Source organism: Cannabis sativa, chromosome 5, assembly GCF_029168945.1.
Source record: "Cannabis sativa cultivar Pink pepper isolate KNU-18-1 chromosome 5, ASM2916894v1, whole genome shotgun sequence".
Taxonomy (NCBI): domain Eukaryota; kingdom Viridiplantae; phylum Streptophyta; class Magnoliopsida; order Rosales; family Cannabaceae; genus Cannabis; species Cannabis sativa.
Window position 1 is genome coordinate 16,807,494 of NC_083605.1, and position 17,954 is coordinate 16,825,447.

The window sequence follows — 17,954 nt, forward strand, 5'->3', positions numbered from 1 at the left end:
TAGAAAGTTCATATTTAGGGTGTTAATCAACATACTTGTGAGTAGATCTAAGATCCTCATAAAATAATTTCCAACAGGGTCCACTAACTGTGGCCAGCCACTTAAGCATTATTTTACTATTATTTTATCTTTTTTATTACATATAATTCAAATTCTAACCCTAGAAGAAATTCTATAAGGAATAAGATGACTCTCATTCTAATAACCTAATTTAGACTATTTTGTCATATAATAAAATTGAGAGCATCCTTCTATAGAAATTTTGAATTCCCCTCTTTTTCTTCTTCTTCATAAATTTTGAACCCATATAGTGATAAGAGTACCTTTTCCACTCATATTTAACTAGTACTCAATCATAGTGTGGAAGATTGTGAAGAATTCTAACATTTAAAGAAGAACCAGGCTCAGATCTTGTTATTACTCTGCGACAAGAAAGGACAAGGATTATAGATCTGAGTAGAAGGAGCCATATTATTCCGCTGCCACCAATGTAAGGTTTTCTATAGCTTTATATGTGTTTAATTCATTGTTTTAAGAAATTCATGTTTAAGATGTTAGATTATAGAATATAATAAACATACTTGTTAGTAAATTTAGATCATGGTAAAATAACTTTTAATAATTATATTCTAAAAAAATCACTAAAAATTGCTAAAACAAATATTGAGGACTTACTATAATAATATATGTATTATAACCATTTTACTTTCAAATAAATTTAAACAAAATTTTACATTTACATAAATTGTATCATTATATGCGCACAATCAAGACATTATCAATCATCATTAATGAAAGTGATCTTCTTTAAAAATTAATCTCTCATAAAATATTTTATCACTAGTAAAATAAATAAATTTTTTATATTATTTTATTTATTCAAGTAAATGGAATAGCTAATATAAATACAATACACATAATTATTTATTTTTGTTATCGTTAATTATTATATTTAATTAATTGATCATACAAATATTTATTCTATGTGAAATTTAGTTATGTAATAGAATTTTTAGTTTAACGATATTTTTCGGATTTCTAAGTTAACTCTAATAGAATTTTTTTTTTATTAATTTTTATAATATTATATCTATTTAAAAATAAAAATTATATACATATTTTATATAAAGAAATTTTAATTTTAATTTAAAGACATATTTTATATAAAGAAATTTTAATTTAAATTTAAAATACTTAAAATATTGTAGATATTTTTAATCATATTTTTCAATTTATTGATTTAATTTTAAATTAAAACAAAAAGAAAAATTATGTAGATATTTTATATAAAGTAATTTAAAACTTTATTATTATTTATTTTATATTTTAAATTGAAATAGTTGTAATAAGGAATTGATATCTTTCCGTTTTAGTTATGGTAAACCGATTCATACATTATATTATTTGTAAAGTTTGGGAATAAAAAACCTTCATATCAAATATACAAATCCAACCTATATATAGACGCAATCAAATTCGGTTAAGTGAGTTTTGGTTACGAGTATAGTAAATTACAGTATATGCATTAGAGGTGTTTGCGGTGCACGTGGTGTAATTTTTGACTATTTTTTTAAACCAACCCGCACATGCAGTTTTTCCAATTTCCTATGTAACACCCTAACTAACATAGGCATATTACGTGATTTTTAAACATGCTGTGCAGCTCGTTGCTAATCAACGAGGTTTATGGAAAACGTGATTAATTAAAATTTTTGCTTTTTAATTAAACTTATAAAATATTTATACAAAAGACTCGGGATCCCGATTACAAAATCATTTACAAAAGTTCACTGTTCATACAAAATAATTTTCGCCTAGCGACTAGTTACAAAATTAGCCTTGCTGTCCCGATGATCGTACGCTCCGGGCCTAACCGCCCCGACATGTACAATCTTCACCGGCTCGCTCACGGTCCATCAGCTCTAGCCTTGCCTTTACCTACACATAAACGTAGCACTGTGAGTCGACAGACTCAGTAAGAAAAGCATAATAATACTCATACATAAATCCTGGTCATGATCAGACGCCCATACCCCTGATCATAACCCTAACTGCCGTGTCCAACACGATACTGAGTCCCCCTAACTGCCGTGTCCAACACGGTACTGAGTTCTGAACGTTCATAGGGACGGTACCATTGACAAGTAACAGCCTGATCGGTCGAACCGGTCATACTCCGGCTGTTGGTCATACTCCAGCCTGTACCGACGTGTTACAGTATCAGCCTGATCGGTCAAACCGGTCATACTCTGGCTGCTGGTCATACTCCAGCCTGTACTGACGTGATACGTCAAATAGTACAGAACCACCAACCTAAGTGTCAGCCTGATAGGTCGAACCGGTCATACTCCGGCTGCTGGTCATACTCCGGCTGCTGGTCATACTCCAGCCTGTACCGACGTGACACAGTTGGATGGTTCGAAGCCAACATACATAACTAATGTAATCTAACAGGCTTCCTACATGCACGCTAAACATGTAATCTACATATGCATACTGTTATACTAATCTTACCTGGATTCCGAATTCAGGTGTGCCGGTCAACCTGACTGGAACTATCAGCGCGGCGGATTACAGGCTCCTAAACCATAAAAATCACAACACTATAAGTGACACACTAAATCACTTCCCGGGGACTTAAACTAGGAACTAAAAGTTTTCCTATCGATAAAAAGCATGGCAATACCCCCAAAAAAATAAAATCGAGGAAAACTATGGTTCCTGAATTTTCCCCAATCGGTAGACCGTTTGCCCAACCGGAATTCCGGTTCTGGGAAATTTTAGAACCCCATCCGGAATTCCGGATGTACAACCGGAATTCCGGTTCCTCGCAGACAGAAAACTCAAAAATTCACACAATGCTCAAATCAACTCCAAACCAAACCAAATCTTCCAGACCTGTTCTATACCTCCCCTAGAACATTTCTAAAGCATCAAAACCACCCAGAAAGTACAGAAACGAAAATCACCATTAAAGCCCAAGCTTTGAGTTCTAAACTCAAACTTGATTAAACCTAGATAACATGCATCCAAACTAGCTCAAATCTACTTAAACAAGCATAAAATAACCTCAGAAAGCAATAACAAACATCAACAGCAAGTATACTACAGATTCAAAACATTTCTTTCAAAAAATCATATTTTTGAGCTAAAAATTCCACAACTTAAACAAGATAGCAAGCATGCATTAAAACCTAGATAATCTATTCAATTTAGACCTAATTAAGCTTCTGAAAACAACATATAAACACAGCAACAACAACCATCCCAAAACTAGCATGCAACCTACCTTTTCTCTTTAAAAATTTCAAGAAACACAAGAGAAAGATGAAGAAAGCTTACCAACAATTAGAGATCACTAAATCTGCTCAAAATGAACTTAAATCACCAAGAAAAACTCCACTTCCTTGCTGCTCAAGGAGGGCCGAAAAGAGAGAGAGCTTGAGAGAAAAAATTGCTTTTCTTTCTAAATTTTTCTAACTTTTGAAACTTTGTAATTTTGTAAAATAAAATAAGGGGTTTTACTTAACCATTTCAGCCAACAAATAATACCAAGTAAACATATATTTCCACTAATAAAAACACTAGAAGACAAAATACTAATGGGGCAAAAAGACCATTTTGCCCCTCCACACAAAAACCACATAAATAACACTAAAGGGGTATTTTTGGGAAATTCTAAATTCCCGGCCATTCCCGACATTTCCAATGTCTAATAAACCGTCCCAAACTACTAACATACTAAGTTCTGATTTTTACTGAGACAAACACCGAGTTCCAAAATACCGGGCACCGGAAATGCAAAATTATGAAAACTACTGAATGACATAGAAATGCATCTCTGAATTCAATAATAACAGTATAAATAAATTATTTAAATAGCTATAAATAATTTCATAATTAAACGTGATTAACTGCTAATTTCCAAATTAAACTAAGCGGTCTTTACAACTATTCCCCCCTTAGAAGGATTTCGTCCCCGAAATCTAACTTGAATAACTCTGGGTATTGAGCTCTCATATCTGACTCTAGCTCCCAGGTGGCTTCCTCCACCTTGCTGTTTCTCCAGAGAACTTTGACCAATGCTATGGTCTTATTTCGAAGGACTTTATCCTTTCTATCCAGGATCTGCACTGGCTGTTCTTCATAAGTCATGTCTAGCTGCAGTTCTAGGCTCTCATAACTGAGTATATGAGAGGGATCTGAAACGTATTTTCTCAACATCGAGACATGGAATACGTTGTGAACTACTGATAAAGCTGGAGGCAATGCTAACCGGTATGCCACTTGACCTATCTTCTCGAGAATCTCGAAAGGTCCTGTAAATCTAGGGCATAACTTGCCTTTTTTCCCGAAACGTTTGATCCCCTTCATCGGAGATACCCGTAAAAACACATGGTCCCCTACTTGGAACTCAACATCTCTGCGTTTCGGATCTGCGTAACTCTTCTGTCTACTCTGTGAGGCAAGCATTCTAGCTTTTATCTTCTCTATTGCCTCATTGGTCCGCTGTACTGACTCTGGACCTAGGTATTTTCTCTCCCCTGTCTCATCCCAATGAATGGGAGATCTACACTTCCTACCGTATAACAGTTCATAGGGAGCCATCCCTATCGTACTCTGATAACTGTTGTTGTAAGAAAATTCTATCAACGGTAGATATTTATTCCATGAGCCTTCAAAATCCATAACACAGGCTCGCAACATATCCTCCAATATCTGAATTGTCCTTTCGGACTGACCATCTGTCTGAGGATGGAATGTTGTACTGAATTTCAGCTTTGTACCCATTGCTCGCTGCAAACTCTGCCAAAATTTGGAGGTGAACTTCGGATCCCTGTCCGAAACTATAGACTTCGGTACCCCGTGAAGTCTTACGATCTCTCTGACATACAACTCTACCAATAGATCCACTTTAAATGTTGTTCTAACCGACAGAAAATGAGCAGATTTCGTAAATCGATCCACTACTACCCAGATGGAATCAAATAAACCCGTGGTCCTAGGTAATCCGACCACAAAATCCATCGTGATATCTTCCCACTTCCATTCTGGTAGGGTTAGAGGCTGCAACAACCCTGCTGCTCTCTGATGTTCAGCCTTAATCTGCTGACAAGTGAGGCATCTCGATACGAATTCTACCAAATTCTTCTTCATACCGCTCCACCAGAAGTACGGTTTCAGATCTTGGTACATCTTAGTGGTGCCGGGATGCAGAGAATACGGGGTAGAATGAGCCTCCTCAAAGATCTCATTCCTGAGTTCCACACTATTCGGAACACAAACCCTAGCTTTATACAGAAGCATCCCGCTGCCTGACACGGAAAAGTCCTTGGCTTGACCATCCAACACCTCATCTCTGATCTTCACTAACTCTGGATCCGTCATCTGAGCGACTTTTATTCTTTCCAACAGATCAGATTGCAGCGTTAAGTTGTGAAGCTGACCTACCACAAACTCAATGCTGGATCTAACCATATCCTCTGCTAGCTGAGGTGAGATATGAACCATACTAGCTACTTGTCCGGGACCCTTTCTGCTCAGGGCATCGGCCACTACATTGGCCTTCCCAGGGTGATAAAGAATCTAACAGTCATAATCTTTCACTAACTCCAACCAACGTCTCTGTCTCATGTTGAAATCCTTCTGAGTAAAGAAATACTTGAGACTTTTATGGTCGGTATAAATTTCACACCTTTCTCCGTAAAGGTAATGCTGCCAAATCTTCAATGCAAAAACTACCGTGGCCAACTCTACATCATGAGTCGGGTATCGCTGTTCATAATCCTTTAACTGACGAGAGGCATAAGCGATGACCCGATCGGCTTGCATCAACACACACCCCAGACCCTGTCTGGATGCATCACAGTAAACTACAAACTTCTCGTTGTCTGAAGGCAAAGCTAGCACTGGAGCGGTAATCAACCTCTGCTTCAGCTCCTGAAAACTAGCTTCGCACTTGTCTGACCAGAAAAACCGCTGATTCTTCTTCGTAAGTTCGGTTAGGGGCATTGAAATTTTTGAGAACCCTTCCACGAACCTACGGTAGTACCCAGCTAAACCCAAGAAGCTTCTGATCTCTGTCACTGTCTTCGGTCTCGGCCAATCCCTGACGGATTCGATCTTCCCGGGATCCACCTTGATCCCATCTTTGCTCACAATGTGCCCTAGGAAGGACACCTGAGATAGCCAGAATTCACATTTCTTGAACTTGGCATAAAGCTTGTGTTCCCGAAGCCGTTGCAGTACCATTTGAAGATGTAATTCATGCTCCTCTTCTGATTGAGAGTACACTAGGATGTCGTCGATAAACACAATCTCCCGGTCCTACTCCGGCTGCTGGTTATACTCCAGCCTGTACCGACGTGTTACAGTATCAGCCTGATCGGTCAAACCGGTCATACTGCGGCTGCTGGTCATACTCCAGCCTGTACCGACGTGATACGTCAAATAGTACAGAACCACCAACCTAAGTGTCAGCCTGATCGGTCGAACCGGTCATACTCCGGCTGCTGGTCATACTCCAGCCTGTACCGACGTGACACAGTTGGATGGTTCGAAGCCAACATACATAACTAATGTAATCTAACAGGCTTCCTACATGCACGCTAAACATGTAATCTACATATGCATACTGTTATACTAATCTTACCTGGATTCCGAATTCAGGTGTGCCGGTCAACCTGACTGGAACTATCAGCGCGGCGGATTACAGGCTCCTAAACCATAAAAATCACAACACTATAAGTGACACGCTAAATCACTTCCTGGGGACTTAAACTAGGAACTAAAAGTTTCCCTATCGATAAAAAGCATGGCAATACCCCCAAAAACATAAAATCGAGGAAAACTAGGGTTCCTGAATTTTCCCCAACCGGTAGACCGGTTGCCCAACCGGAATCCCCATTCTGGGAAATTTCAGAACCCCATCCGGAATTCCGGATGTACAACCGGAATTCCGGTTCCTCGCAGGCAGCAAACTCAAAAATTCACACAATGCTCAAATCAACTCCAAACCAAACCAAATCTTCCAGACCTGTTCTATACCTCCCCTAGAACATTTCTAAAGCATCAAAACCACCCCAAAAGTACAGAAACGAAAATCACCATTAAAGCCCAAGCTTTGAGTTCTAAACTCAAACTTGATTAAACCTAGATAACATGCATCCAAACTAGCTCAAATCTACTTAAACAAGCATAAAATAACCTCGGAAAGCAATAACAAACATCAACAGCAAGTATACTACAGATTCAAAACATTTCTTTCAAAAAATCATATTTTTGAGCTAAAAATTCCACAACTTAAACAAGATAGCAAGCATGCATTAAAACCTAGATAATCTATTCAATTTAGACCTAATTAAGCTTCTGAAAACAACATATAAACACATCAACAACAGCCATCCCAAAACTAGCATGCAACCTACCTTTTCTCTTTAAAAATTTCAAGAAACACAAGAGAAAGATGAAGAAAGCTTACCAACAATTAGAGATCACTAAATCTGCTCAAAATGAACTTAAATCACCAAGAAAAACTCCACTTCCTTGCTGCTCAAGGAGGGTCGAAAAGAGAGAGAGCTTGAGAGAAAAAATTGCTTTTCTTTCTAAATTTTTCTAACTTTTGAAACTTTGTAATTTTGTAAAATAAAATAAGGGGTTTTACTTAACCATTTCAGCCAACAAATAATACCAAGTAAACATATATTTCCACTAATAAAAACACTAGAAGACAAAATACTAATGGGGCAAAAAGACCATTTTGCCCCTCCACACAAAAACCACATAAATAACACTAAAGGGGTATTTTTGGGAAATTCTAAATTCCCGGCCATTCCCGACATTCCCAATGTCTAATAAACCGTCCCAAACTACTAACATACTAAGTTGTGATTTTTACTGAGCCAAACACCGAGTTCCAAAATACCGGGCACCGGAAATGCAAAATTATGAAAACTACTGAATGACATAGAAATGCATCTCTGAATTCAATAATAACAGTATAAATAAATTATTTAAATAGCTATAAATAATTTCATAATTAAACGTGATTAACTGCTAATTTCCAAATTAAACTAAGCGGTTTTTACATCCTAAACCGCACCCGTACTACAAAACTAAAATACCGCAGAAACCACACCGCAAAAATGGGGCGGTGCGGTACGATTTTTACAATTTCTGCAGTTTGGACTATTACCAAATAATTAAACTATCATAAATACAACAAAGCTTGAGTAATACTTCTCAAATATACCATAAGATTTGAAAATAAATATGAATAAAACTTATAAGTTTCAACAATACAATAATTAGTGGGCTTCGGGTTGGACATTCACATATTGGACTTAAAGAAATATAAATAATTAAACTATCACAAATACAACAAAGCATGAGCAACACTTGTCAAAAATACTATAAGATTTGAAAATAAATATGAAAAAAAACTTTTAAGTTTCAATAATACAATAATTAGTGGGCTTCGGGTCGGACATTAACATATTGGACTTAAAGAAATATAAAAATTAGTATTTTTATAATATGCGGTGCGGTACGATTTTAACCGCATATTAACAATTCAAAATCGCAAACCGCACCTCACCGGGCAGTTTAGGACAAATTCAGACCGCGATAGCACCGCAAAGAATTTCAAACCACATTTTTTTGCGGTGCGGGTAGTTGGAGCGGTTTGATGAACAACCCTAATATGCATTATCAGATAAGTTATTTAATTAATTTTTTTTTAAATATTTAAAAAATACATATGTATATAATCACATGCAAATGATATACTAATGTAGCAATAGCTAAATTTTTTTTTTTCTTAAAGATCAAAATTTCAAACTATTTCAAAAAATAAAAAAAATGCATTACCTAATTAAAAAAAATTAAACATACATGTATTGCACTTAATATCACCTAATTGAACTTAATTAAAAAGAAAACTAATTATACGTGCATTACGCGTAACATCAACCTAGTTATATATGTATGCATAGAGTTTTAAAAACTTCTAACACATACCAATAATTAATAGTTTGACTATAAGTAGTGAAATAAGGCATGAAGATTAAAACTTTAAATATAATGTTGATTATAAGTATGACATTAGTTTTAAAATTATTTGATGAGTTTTCTATATATTTATTAATTATTTTTTTGCTAAGATTTCTATTTTATATGAGGATTATTAATCGTATATTTTTTTTTTTAAAAAAAAAAAGTTATAAAAAATAAAATTTTAAAATTTTATATAGTTTTTTAACTTAGATATTACTATGCAAAATAAAACAGCAGAAAGCTCAATTTGTTTCTTAATTTAAATAGGGTAACTTACAAAAATATTGGATTTTGACTCAATCTTTACAAAAATACTGCCACACGGCAAAAATAACTTTTATACTGTCTTGGGACTTTTTTTTTTCTTTTATGCTATAAACACCAAAAATAAAAAAACGAGATCTTCATCTTTCACACCCACAGACAAAACCACCACAGCAACACCAGAACAGTCGAAAAACAATCATTAAATCCGGTGAGATGAAGCAGAAACATTAAAACTATTAATATTGGGGCTGTCTTGATTTTTCTAATGTTGTTTTTGGGTTGTTCTACTATTGTTTCGTATGTTTAACAAATATTTATTTTAAATTACACAGGTTAAACCAACCAGGGACGGAGGGACTTAGTCCTATATGTAGGCTTAAGCCCTCACTCAAATATATACATCAAATTTTTTACATGTAGATATATACATATATTAATTCACTCACTCAACTTATTAAAGCCCAATTCACAAAAGTCCTCACTCAATATCTTAATTATAATTCATAAACCTACCCTCATTCTAATCAAGTCCATTTTAAAAGTAGCCCAATACAAATAATAAAAAAAAATAACACTTTATTAAAAAATAAAATAATATTATTGACAATGTTTTATTTTATTTTGTTGAAGATGAAAATTTAAAAGGATACATTTATCAGTTACTTTTATGAGCTTTGACTTAATATTTATTTAAGCCCTCACTCAGCGAAATTTCTGGCTTCGTCACTGAAACCAACCACTGAATATTTGTATGAGGTAACCAGAATAAAAGAATCATGGACAGTAATAGTCTTACCTTTCCATTAAAGTGGTAAAATCTAGAAGACAAAAAAAAAAATAAAATAAACGGATGAAAGCTGGCTAGAAAAAGAAACAACTTAACAAATGCAGTAAATGTGGAGGGCTGGGACACAACAAGAGAATATACAGGAGAAGATATCAAAAATAAAAGGGATGAGAACAATTAAAAAACAACAGTAGAACAACGAAAGAAAACTGAACATATATTGGAGTATATAATACTGAAGAAAATAACTTGCATACAAATTTTATTATTTCCCTATTACTATTAAAAATAAAACAGTACAATAATATTTAGAAAAATGTGATTAAAAAATGAAAGAAAACAACATTAAAACAATAACAAAATAAGCTATAAGAGCCATCAAACGATACAACACCACCACTCACAAAACAAGAGCTAAACTACAACCCCAAAAAAGAAAAAAAAACAGAATTAGTAAAAACAACAAAAACCCAATAAAGTTTATGTCGTTCTAGAAAAAATAAATAAAGAAAAAAAGAGAATTTTTTTTACAAAAGTTTGAGTTGTCTGTTGCTCTTCTTCTTCCTCTGCATTGTTCTTCTTGCTTTTCTCTCTCAAAACCCAAGTAAAAACAATGAATGAAAGGAGCGAGCTTGGTAAGTTTTTGAAATAGTGAAGAGCGGGGAGAATGGTTTTATGTAAAGTCTTTAGTTGATGGTCTTTATCTTAAACACTAATCTCAAGAAATTTTCTATAAATACCAACCCACAAAAAGAGATGGAGAGAAAAATAAAATACATATATAAATTCTTGGGAATGAGAATCATGTATGTGGGTTGTGCCCACTTTCAAACTTAAGTAAAAAATAATTGTCAAAAAAGTGATATAAGTCATTAATAAACTAAACACATATATAAATTTTTAAAAATGGGTTTAGGTGAATGAGTTGGAGTTAAATTTTAAATTTAAGTAAAAAATAAAATAAAAAATCTGACATGAAAGTAACATAAAAGTCATCAATCAATTTTTGTAAACTTTTTTTATATATAGATACATATATATTATTATGTTAAATTAAATAGGCTTACTCAATTTTTTTTTTTAAAAAAAGATTTATATACAGTAAAAATATAGTAATTGGAAAAAATTAATATAAGGTGTAAATTTCCCATTAAATAAACAAGAGAAAAAAAATGAGCAGTTACCCTAAAAAATGGTTAAGGAAGAATAGTTTTATGGCACGTTTACTATACAGTATTCAGAATCGGAATAAATTAAAGGAGAAATGTAACGGAATAAATGAAAAATAATCGGAATCAATATTTGTAATATGTTGTTTACTAAATTTTTTTGGAAATGGAATGGTAGTGATTTATCTTGTTTACTTTATTAGGAAACGTAATCGGAATGCTTAAATTGACTAAATTGCCCTTTTGAGTTAAACTATATTATATGGTAGTTATTTTGTAAGACATATTTTAAAGGAAAAAATTGTTATTATATATTTAATATTAAAAAAATAAAATAAAAATAATTAAAATTAATTACCTTTAATGACATTCCTTATAAAATTGGTGGGGGAAGTTCTCCCTTTCTTTTCTCCTTTATTTAATTAAGTTCTCCCTTTCCTAATTTAATAATGTAAGTAAACAAATGTAAGAGAATGATTACCTTACTATTGATTCCCATTACTTATTAGTAAAGTGTAAACATTAAAAAAGAGAAATTATAAAAAAGGAAATAAAAATAAAAACCGTAAATTTAATAAAGAATATATAAAATTATCATAAAGAAGGTAATTTCCCTATTGCTATTTACTTAAAAAAAAAAAAAAAAAAAATTAAAGGGAAAAAGCAGTTGGTTCACAGGTGCAAGATAGTGTTTTTTGTTTTACACAAGGTATAAAGTACATGTGGCGATCACTCCTTCGGCTTCAACTCTCTTAACATCTTCTCCAATTTCTCACTGATTCTGTCTCACTCTCTCTCTCTCGCTCATCAATCAATAATGGCTCTCTCGTCGAGGCTGCACAATCTTCTCTCTTCAAACTTGACTCTGGAAAGGCCACAACTTTCATTGTCGTTTTCATCATCTTCGTCGTATGTCACTCTGTCTTCACTCCTCACTGCTCGTCCACTACATCTCAGCACATCAGCGTGTGTAGCAATCAAAGCATCTTCGTCTCCATCTTCTTCTTCGTCTCCTACCACCATTGTTGAACCAAAGGGCATCAAGGTTTATTTTCTTACATTGTATTTATTTGTTTTTCTTATAAAGTTTGATTTGAACATTTTTTTTTATTGTTGATATGGGATTTGATATTATTTCAGATTAATTCTGTGCCCACTAAACCGATTGAAGGTCAGAAAACCGGAACCAGTGGTCTCCGAAAGAAAGTAGGGTTCTTTTTCATTTTGTCTGTTTTTCATATTTAAGATTTCTTAATTTCTTCCTTAAAAAAGAAAGATTTCTTATTGTCTTTGTACTGTTTCTTTTTCTTGTTTGTTTGGTTACAAAGTGAAATATGATTCTGATTCTGGGTTTGATGGACAAGATTGAAAGGAATGTTGCATATAAGCAAAGCCATATTGAGATTCTTTTTTTCTCTTCATCATTAATCAATCACTATGTCGGATTTTTTATTTTGTTTACTCTTTTGGGACTTGATTTAATGATCCACATGTTATGCAGGTGAAAGTTTTTATGCAAGAAAATTACCTTGCCAATTGGATTCAGGTATGAATTCTTCTCACATTTATTTCATTATGTGGCTGTCATAAATTTATCCTTAGATAATTATGGCGTTTGGGTTTCAAAAATAATCTTGTCTTCTGTAATTTATAGGCATTGTTTAATTCATTGCCCCTCGAAGATTACAAAAATGGGATATTGGTGTTAGGTGGCGATGGCCGATACTTTAATCGTGAAGCTGCGCAGGTTTGTTTTACTCGTTTATTAAATGCTTTAATTTTAGTTTAAGCTGTATGATTTTAATATGTATCTTTATGTTTAAGCTGTATATGTTTCATCTGACTAATTATGTGGACTTAAATGCAGATTATTATTAAAATTGCAGCTGGGAATGGTGTTGGAAAAATTTTGGTTGGCAAGTAAGTAATACAGGTGGATGAGAACTCATAAGACAGTACAAGTGTCTTTATGAAGTTGCAAAGTCATCATTTGGACTCTCTGCCCAATTTTTATCCAATTTCAATATCAATCTTTTGGATCTCAATGAATTAACGAGGATTTATTATGAACGTAGGGAAGGTATTTTGTCGACTCCAGCAGTGTCTGCCGTAATCCGGAAGAGAAAGGTATTTTGTCGACTCCAGCACTTTAATTCTCTTTTTATTTCAGCATCTTCTCACATCATAGGAAGTTATCACTTGTTTTTATTGCACAGGCTAATGGTGGCTTTATAATGAGTGCAAGCCACAATCCTGGTGGACCTGAATATGACTGGGGAATTAAGGTAAGTTTATTTCATTTCATTTCATTTTTAAACATCTTCATGATATAGTTATAGATTTGTATTGAGGTGATAGTCATAGAATTTTTTTTCTACCAACTACAAAATATCTAGTGTTGTATATTTAGAGAAGGGATTTTGATTTTATTTAAATTTAAATTTCAAGAAAATCATACAGGGCAACTCTACCCTGTTGCTGCAGTCTCCTAAATATTATGTTTTCTTTCCAGTTCAACTACAGTAGTGGTCAACCTGCACCTGAATCCATCACTGACAAAATTTATGGAAACACGCTTTCTGTGAGTATCTGGTTTTACATGAACTCCTTTGACCATTTATGCATTGCTTGTGTAACATATCTTACCGTACTGTCTTTATGATTCATTTTATGCAAGCAATACAATGCATTTCTTCTAATCTCTTCTTTTCTGTTTTACCTTCCTATATGTTCACTTTTAACTTCAATTTATTTTATATTGTCTAAGCTGACTAAGTTTATTGCAGATCTCTGAAATAAAAGTTGCTGACATTGCTGATGTAGATCTGTCTTCTCTTGGGGTTACTAAGTTTGGAGACTTTGCAGTTGAAGTGATAGACCCAGTTTCTGATTACTTGGACCTTATGGAGGTGTGAAGCAAAATACATGCATCTTTAGAATTTTTACTTATGTTACCTGAAAATTATAATTTGATCAAGTATCTTATGTGATTTTCTGCAGGATGTATTTGATTTCCAGCTTATTAAAAGTCTTGTATCAAGGTCTGATTACAGGTATTACTTATAACTCATCATGCAGAAATTTTTTAGGCCTTTATGTTTGCGTGTTTGAATTTAGCTGTGTTGCTTGAGTCAATGTGTAAGATTGGGTGTTGCTCTTAGGTGTCATTGTTTAATACTGCCTCATTTTCAGGTTTATATTTGATGCCATGCATGCTGTTACCGGTGCATATGCACAGCCCATTTTTGTTGATAAGCTCGGAGCTAGACTGGTCAGTAATTGGTTTGGTGGATTAAATTAACTTTTTATGTGCTAGCTAGCTGGAATTTGAGTTCCTGATGTTAGATGTTAGGTATGTCTTGTAGGATTCAATTTTGAATGGAGTGCCTTTGGAGGACTTTGGACATGGTCATCCAGACCCTAATCTGACGTAAGCCTTGAATTGTGAAATTTCTAGTTTGTTATTTAGATGACATTAGTTAATTTTTACTGTTAATCGTCAAACAGCTATGCTAAGGATTTAGTCAACATTATGTATGGTGATAATGGACCTGATTTTGGAGCAGCAAGTGATGGTATGTAAAATTTCATAAATATATATTAGAAATTGCAATAAACTGATCTCATTCGTACTCTTTATTGAACTTGTTTTGGCAATCTAGAACATGGGTTTTTAATTTTTATTTATGAAACCTGACACTTCCGTCTTTAATCAGGTGATGGTGATAGAAACATGATTCTGGGCAAAGGATTTTTTATCACACCCTCGGATTCTGTCGCAATTATTGCAGCCAATGCACAAAAGGCAATTCCATATTTCCAAAATGGCCCAAAGGTATGAAATCGTGCCCTCTTTACATTATGTATTCACTCATCTAACATTTTATTCATAGAACTAGAAGAAAGTGATTTTCTTTTCTGTTTTCCAATTTTCCTAGGGTTTGGCCCGATCTATGCCGACGAGCGGAGCACTTGATCGAGTTGCTGAAAAATTGGGTCTTCCATTTTTTGAGGTTTGTGATAGGATCTAGATCTGGAATTAGTGTGAAGAAGGTTGCTGAATCTTTATTGCTATTCAAGAATGACAAGTTCAGTGAAAACCCAAACTATTCGAGTCAGTGTGGACAGTCCGCAAAGTATTTTCACTTTCTTACACTATACCAAAAATCAGACCCCCTCTAAGAAGATAGTACTGGTCTTTAAAACAACCTCTAACTAAAAGTAATAAATGCACTCAAGTTAACTAGTAATACAGCCAGCCCTAAAGTAACATAAGTTATACAGTTCAACAATAACTCTCTAACTAACTTGCTACCTATTCTTGGAGCTGGATATGTTTGGCATGTAACATATTTGACTATTTGAGGCCCAGCAGTTTGGCTATCTTTAACATTTTTATAACATTCTAAAAGTAGTAATGGAAATATATGTATCCTCCATTGGAGTGGGAGTAATCAAAATATATGTATGCTGAACTGGACTAGGAGTAATGAAAATAGAAGAATGAAAAGGAAAAGGAATATATACTAACCAAACAAAGAAATAAAATCTTTTCCATTCCATCATTTCCTTCGCCTATGGGTTTTATTACTTACACAGTTCTTTTTCAAACCAAAAACTGTATTGGGCCAGGTTCCCACTGGTTGGAAGTTCTTCGGGAATCTTATGGATGCAGGGAAATTATCGATTTGTGGAGAGGAGAGTTTTGGAACAGGTTCTGACCACATTCGTGAGAAGGATGGAATTTGGTAATTATCTTTATTTTTTACACTTGTCTCTTGAATTTTACTTTGGAATTATTGTATCTTGCTTTTTCTCCATTTAGCTACGGATGATTTTGTGATCTTCCTCCCTTTGCTTTAATTACTTCAATTTACGAGTGATTTCATGGAGTACCGGATAATAATTAACCTTTAACATTTGTATAGTTAGCTGCTCCAGCATAATGACTAACATCTTCAAACAATTTGGTATTTTGATTTGTTCTTACAACAGTTTTCATTGGTTTTGCCAAAAATTGAAACATGAAATAGAGGGGGAAAAATCCCCTTTTACCGTTCTTTCTGATAAAGCAATTTTCCATTTTCCTTCTTTAACATAAATATTTTGAATTGCAGGGCAGTGTTAGCTTGGCTATCAATTATTGCTTATCAAAACAAAGACAAAAAATCTGGGGAAAAGTTGGTCTCTGTCGCTGATGTTGCAAAGGAACACTGGGCAATCTATGGAAGAAATTTCTTTTCTCGATATGACTATGAAGTAATTATGTCCATGACTTGAATAAGTTGACTATTTTTCTACACTAGTACAAACTCCTAGTTTTTGATTTACAACTTACTGTGTTGTGAGCCACATTAAATTGTGCTTTTGGAGCCGAAGTAAAGAATTTTTCTCATTTTGAATCTTTTTCCAGGAATGTGAATCAGAGGGTGCTAACAAAATGGTAGACTACCTCAGAGATTTGATCTCTAAAAGCAAGGCTGGTGACAAGTACGGTAAGTTTTACTATGTTTCTTTGATACGGGCACAGCCTCCAGACCCAATTCGGGTACTAATTAAGAATTTATTGTCTCAGGAAACTACACGCTCCAATTTGCTGATGACTTTACGTACACTGATCCCGTAAGTTTAAAGTGATGCTGCATGCTTGCCATCTTTACCTACTAGCAAGTTAAACCCAAAAGAGACTTTTGAGACTTTTTGCATGCTATGTTTCTTTTAACTGATATATTTATTAATAATGATCAGGTTGATGGTAGTGTAGCATCAAAGCAAGGTGTTCGATTTGTTTTTACTGATGGATCAAGAATCATATATCGTTTATCAGTATGTGTCGATCCTTTCCCTTCCTAATTACACTCCCTTTCACAATGTTTCCATGTTCATTAGTTTCATGGCTTATTTGTACAGGGGACTGGTTCAGCTGGTGCAACTGTCCGAGTTTACATCGAACAGTTTGAGCCTGATGCCTCTAAGCATGACGTGGATGCCCAAATAGCTTTGAAACCGTTGATAGGTTAGTTCATTGTCACTTCTACAGTAAATATCTCATGTAAATTGCTTGTATTATTCTTCATATTTTCTTTGTTTATGGTCTATAGATTTGGCTCTGTCTGTATCAAAGCTGAAGGACTTCACAGGAAGGGAGAAGCCAACGGTCATCACATGAAGCAAAAAAGCAAAAAGTAGCCGAGGGTGATCAAATATCACCCCGAGTTTTATGCTGAGGCATAATTGGCCAGCCACCCTTTGTTTTTTTTTTGTTTCCTTTGTCTCGGGTTATTATTATTATTTATATTGGTCCAGTTCAATTTTGGTTGCATTTTAGGTAATAAAATTAATAATGTGGTTGAGAAATGAGAATCCCATCTGCGTAAAACATGTGAATATTACATAAATAAAATAAAATGCTAATTTTCCCCCTAAAAAAGATGATGCCTTTCTTGCTTTGCTGATCTTCATTGTCTTTCAAGAATCGAAATGTTCATAACTGACAGCAAAACATGAAGTAGCTGCTTTAATAAAAGATGAAATTAACAAGTTTTAAGACCCTATGTGGATTTTCGAAGAAAATTAATAATTTTGGCGAAATAGTCTGAAGATATTAGCTATTTAATTACAGCAGTCATGATGTGGTGTTGTTTGGCACTGTCTTAGTGTAATCATCAATATTTTTC

The 17,954-nt window shown here is 34.0% G+C and overlaps 1 protein-coding gene across 1 annotated transcript; it reads left to right on the forward strand.

The window, feature by feature from the left end:
* Positions 1 to 11,934: 11,934 nt before the first annotated feature.
* Positions 11,935 to 17,707, forward strand: LOC133037828 (phosphoglucomutase, chloroplastic). Its single transcript, XM_061115471.1, has 22 exons — positions 11,935 to 12,322; positions 12,418 to 12,483; positions 12,779 to 12,823; positions 12,932 to 13,024; positions 13,145 to 13,197; positions 13,353 to 13,404; positions 13,494 to 13,562; positions 13,790 to 13,858; positions 14,064 to 14,186; positions 14,278 to 14,330; positions 14,470 to 14,548; positions 14,643 to 14,707; positions 14,785 to 14,852; positions 14,994 to 15,112; positions 15,216 to 15,290; positions 15,910 to 16,025; positions 16,395 to 16,536; positions 16,691 to 16,772; positions 16,853 to 16,899; positions 17,026 to 17,103; positions 17,188 to 17,293; positions 17,379 to 17,707. The coding sequence occupies exons 1-22, from the start codon at positions 12,095 to 12,097 to the stop codon at positions 17,444 to 17,446; spliced, it is 1,896 nt and encodes a 631-aa protein (XP_060971454.1). The 5' UTR covers positions 11,935 to 12,094; the 3' UTR covers positions 17,447 to 17,707.
* Positions 17,708 to 17,954: the final 247 nt, after the last annotated feature.

Coding starts and splice junctions, on each gene's coding strand:
- LOC133037828 (XM_061115471.1), top strand. CDS start 12,095: ATGGCTCTCTCGTCGAGGCTGCACAATCTTCTCTCTTCAAACTTGACT. Junction 14,708..14,784: donor CATCCAGACCCTAATCTGAC/GTAAGCCTTGAA, acceptor ATCGTCAAACAG/CTATGCTAAGGATTTAGTCA. Junction 16,773..16,852: donor CAAGGCTGGTGACAAGTACG/GTAAGTTTTACT, acceptor TTATTGTCTCAG/GAAACTACACGCTCCAATTT.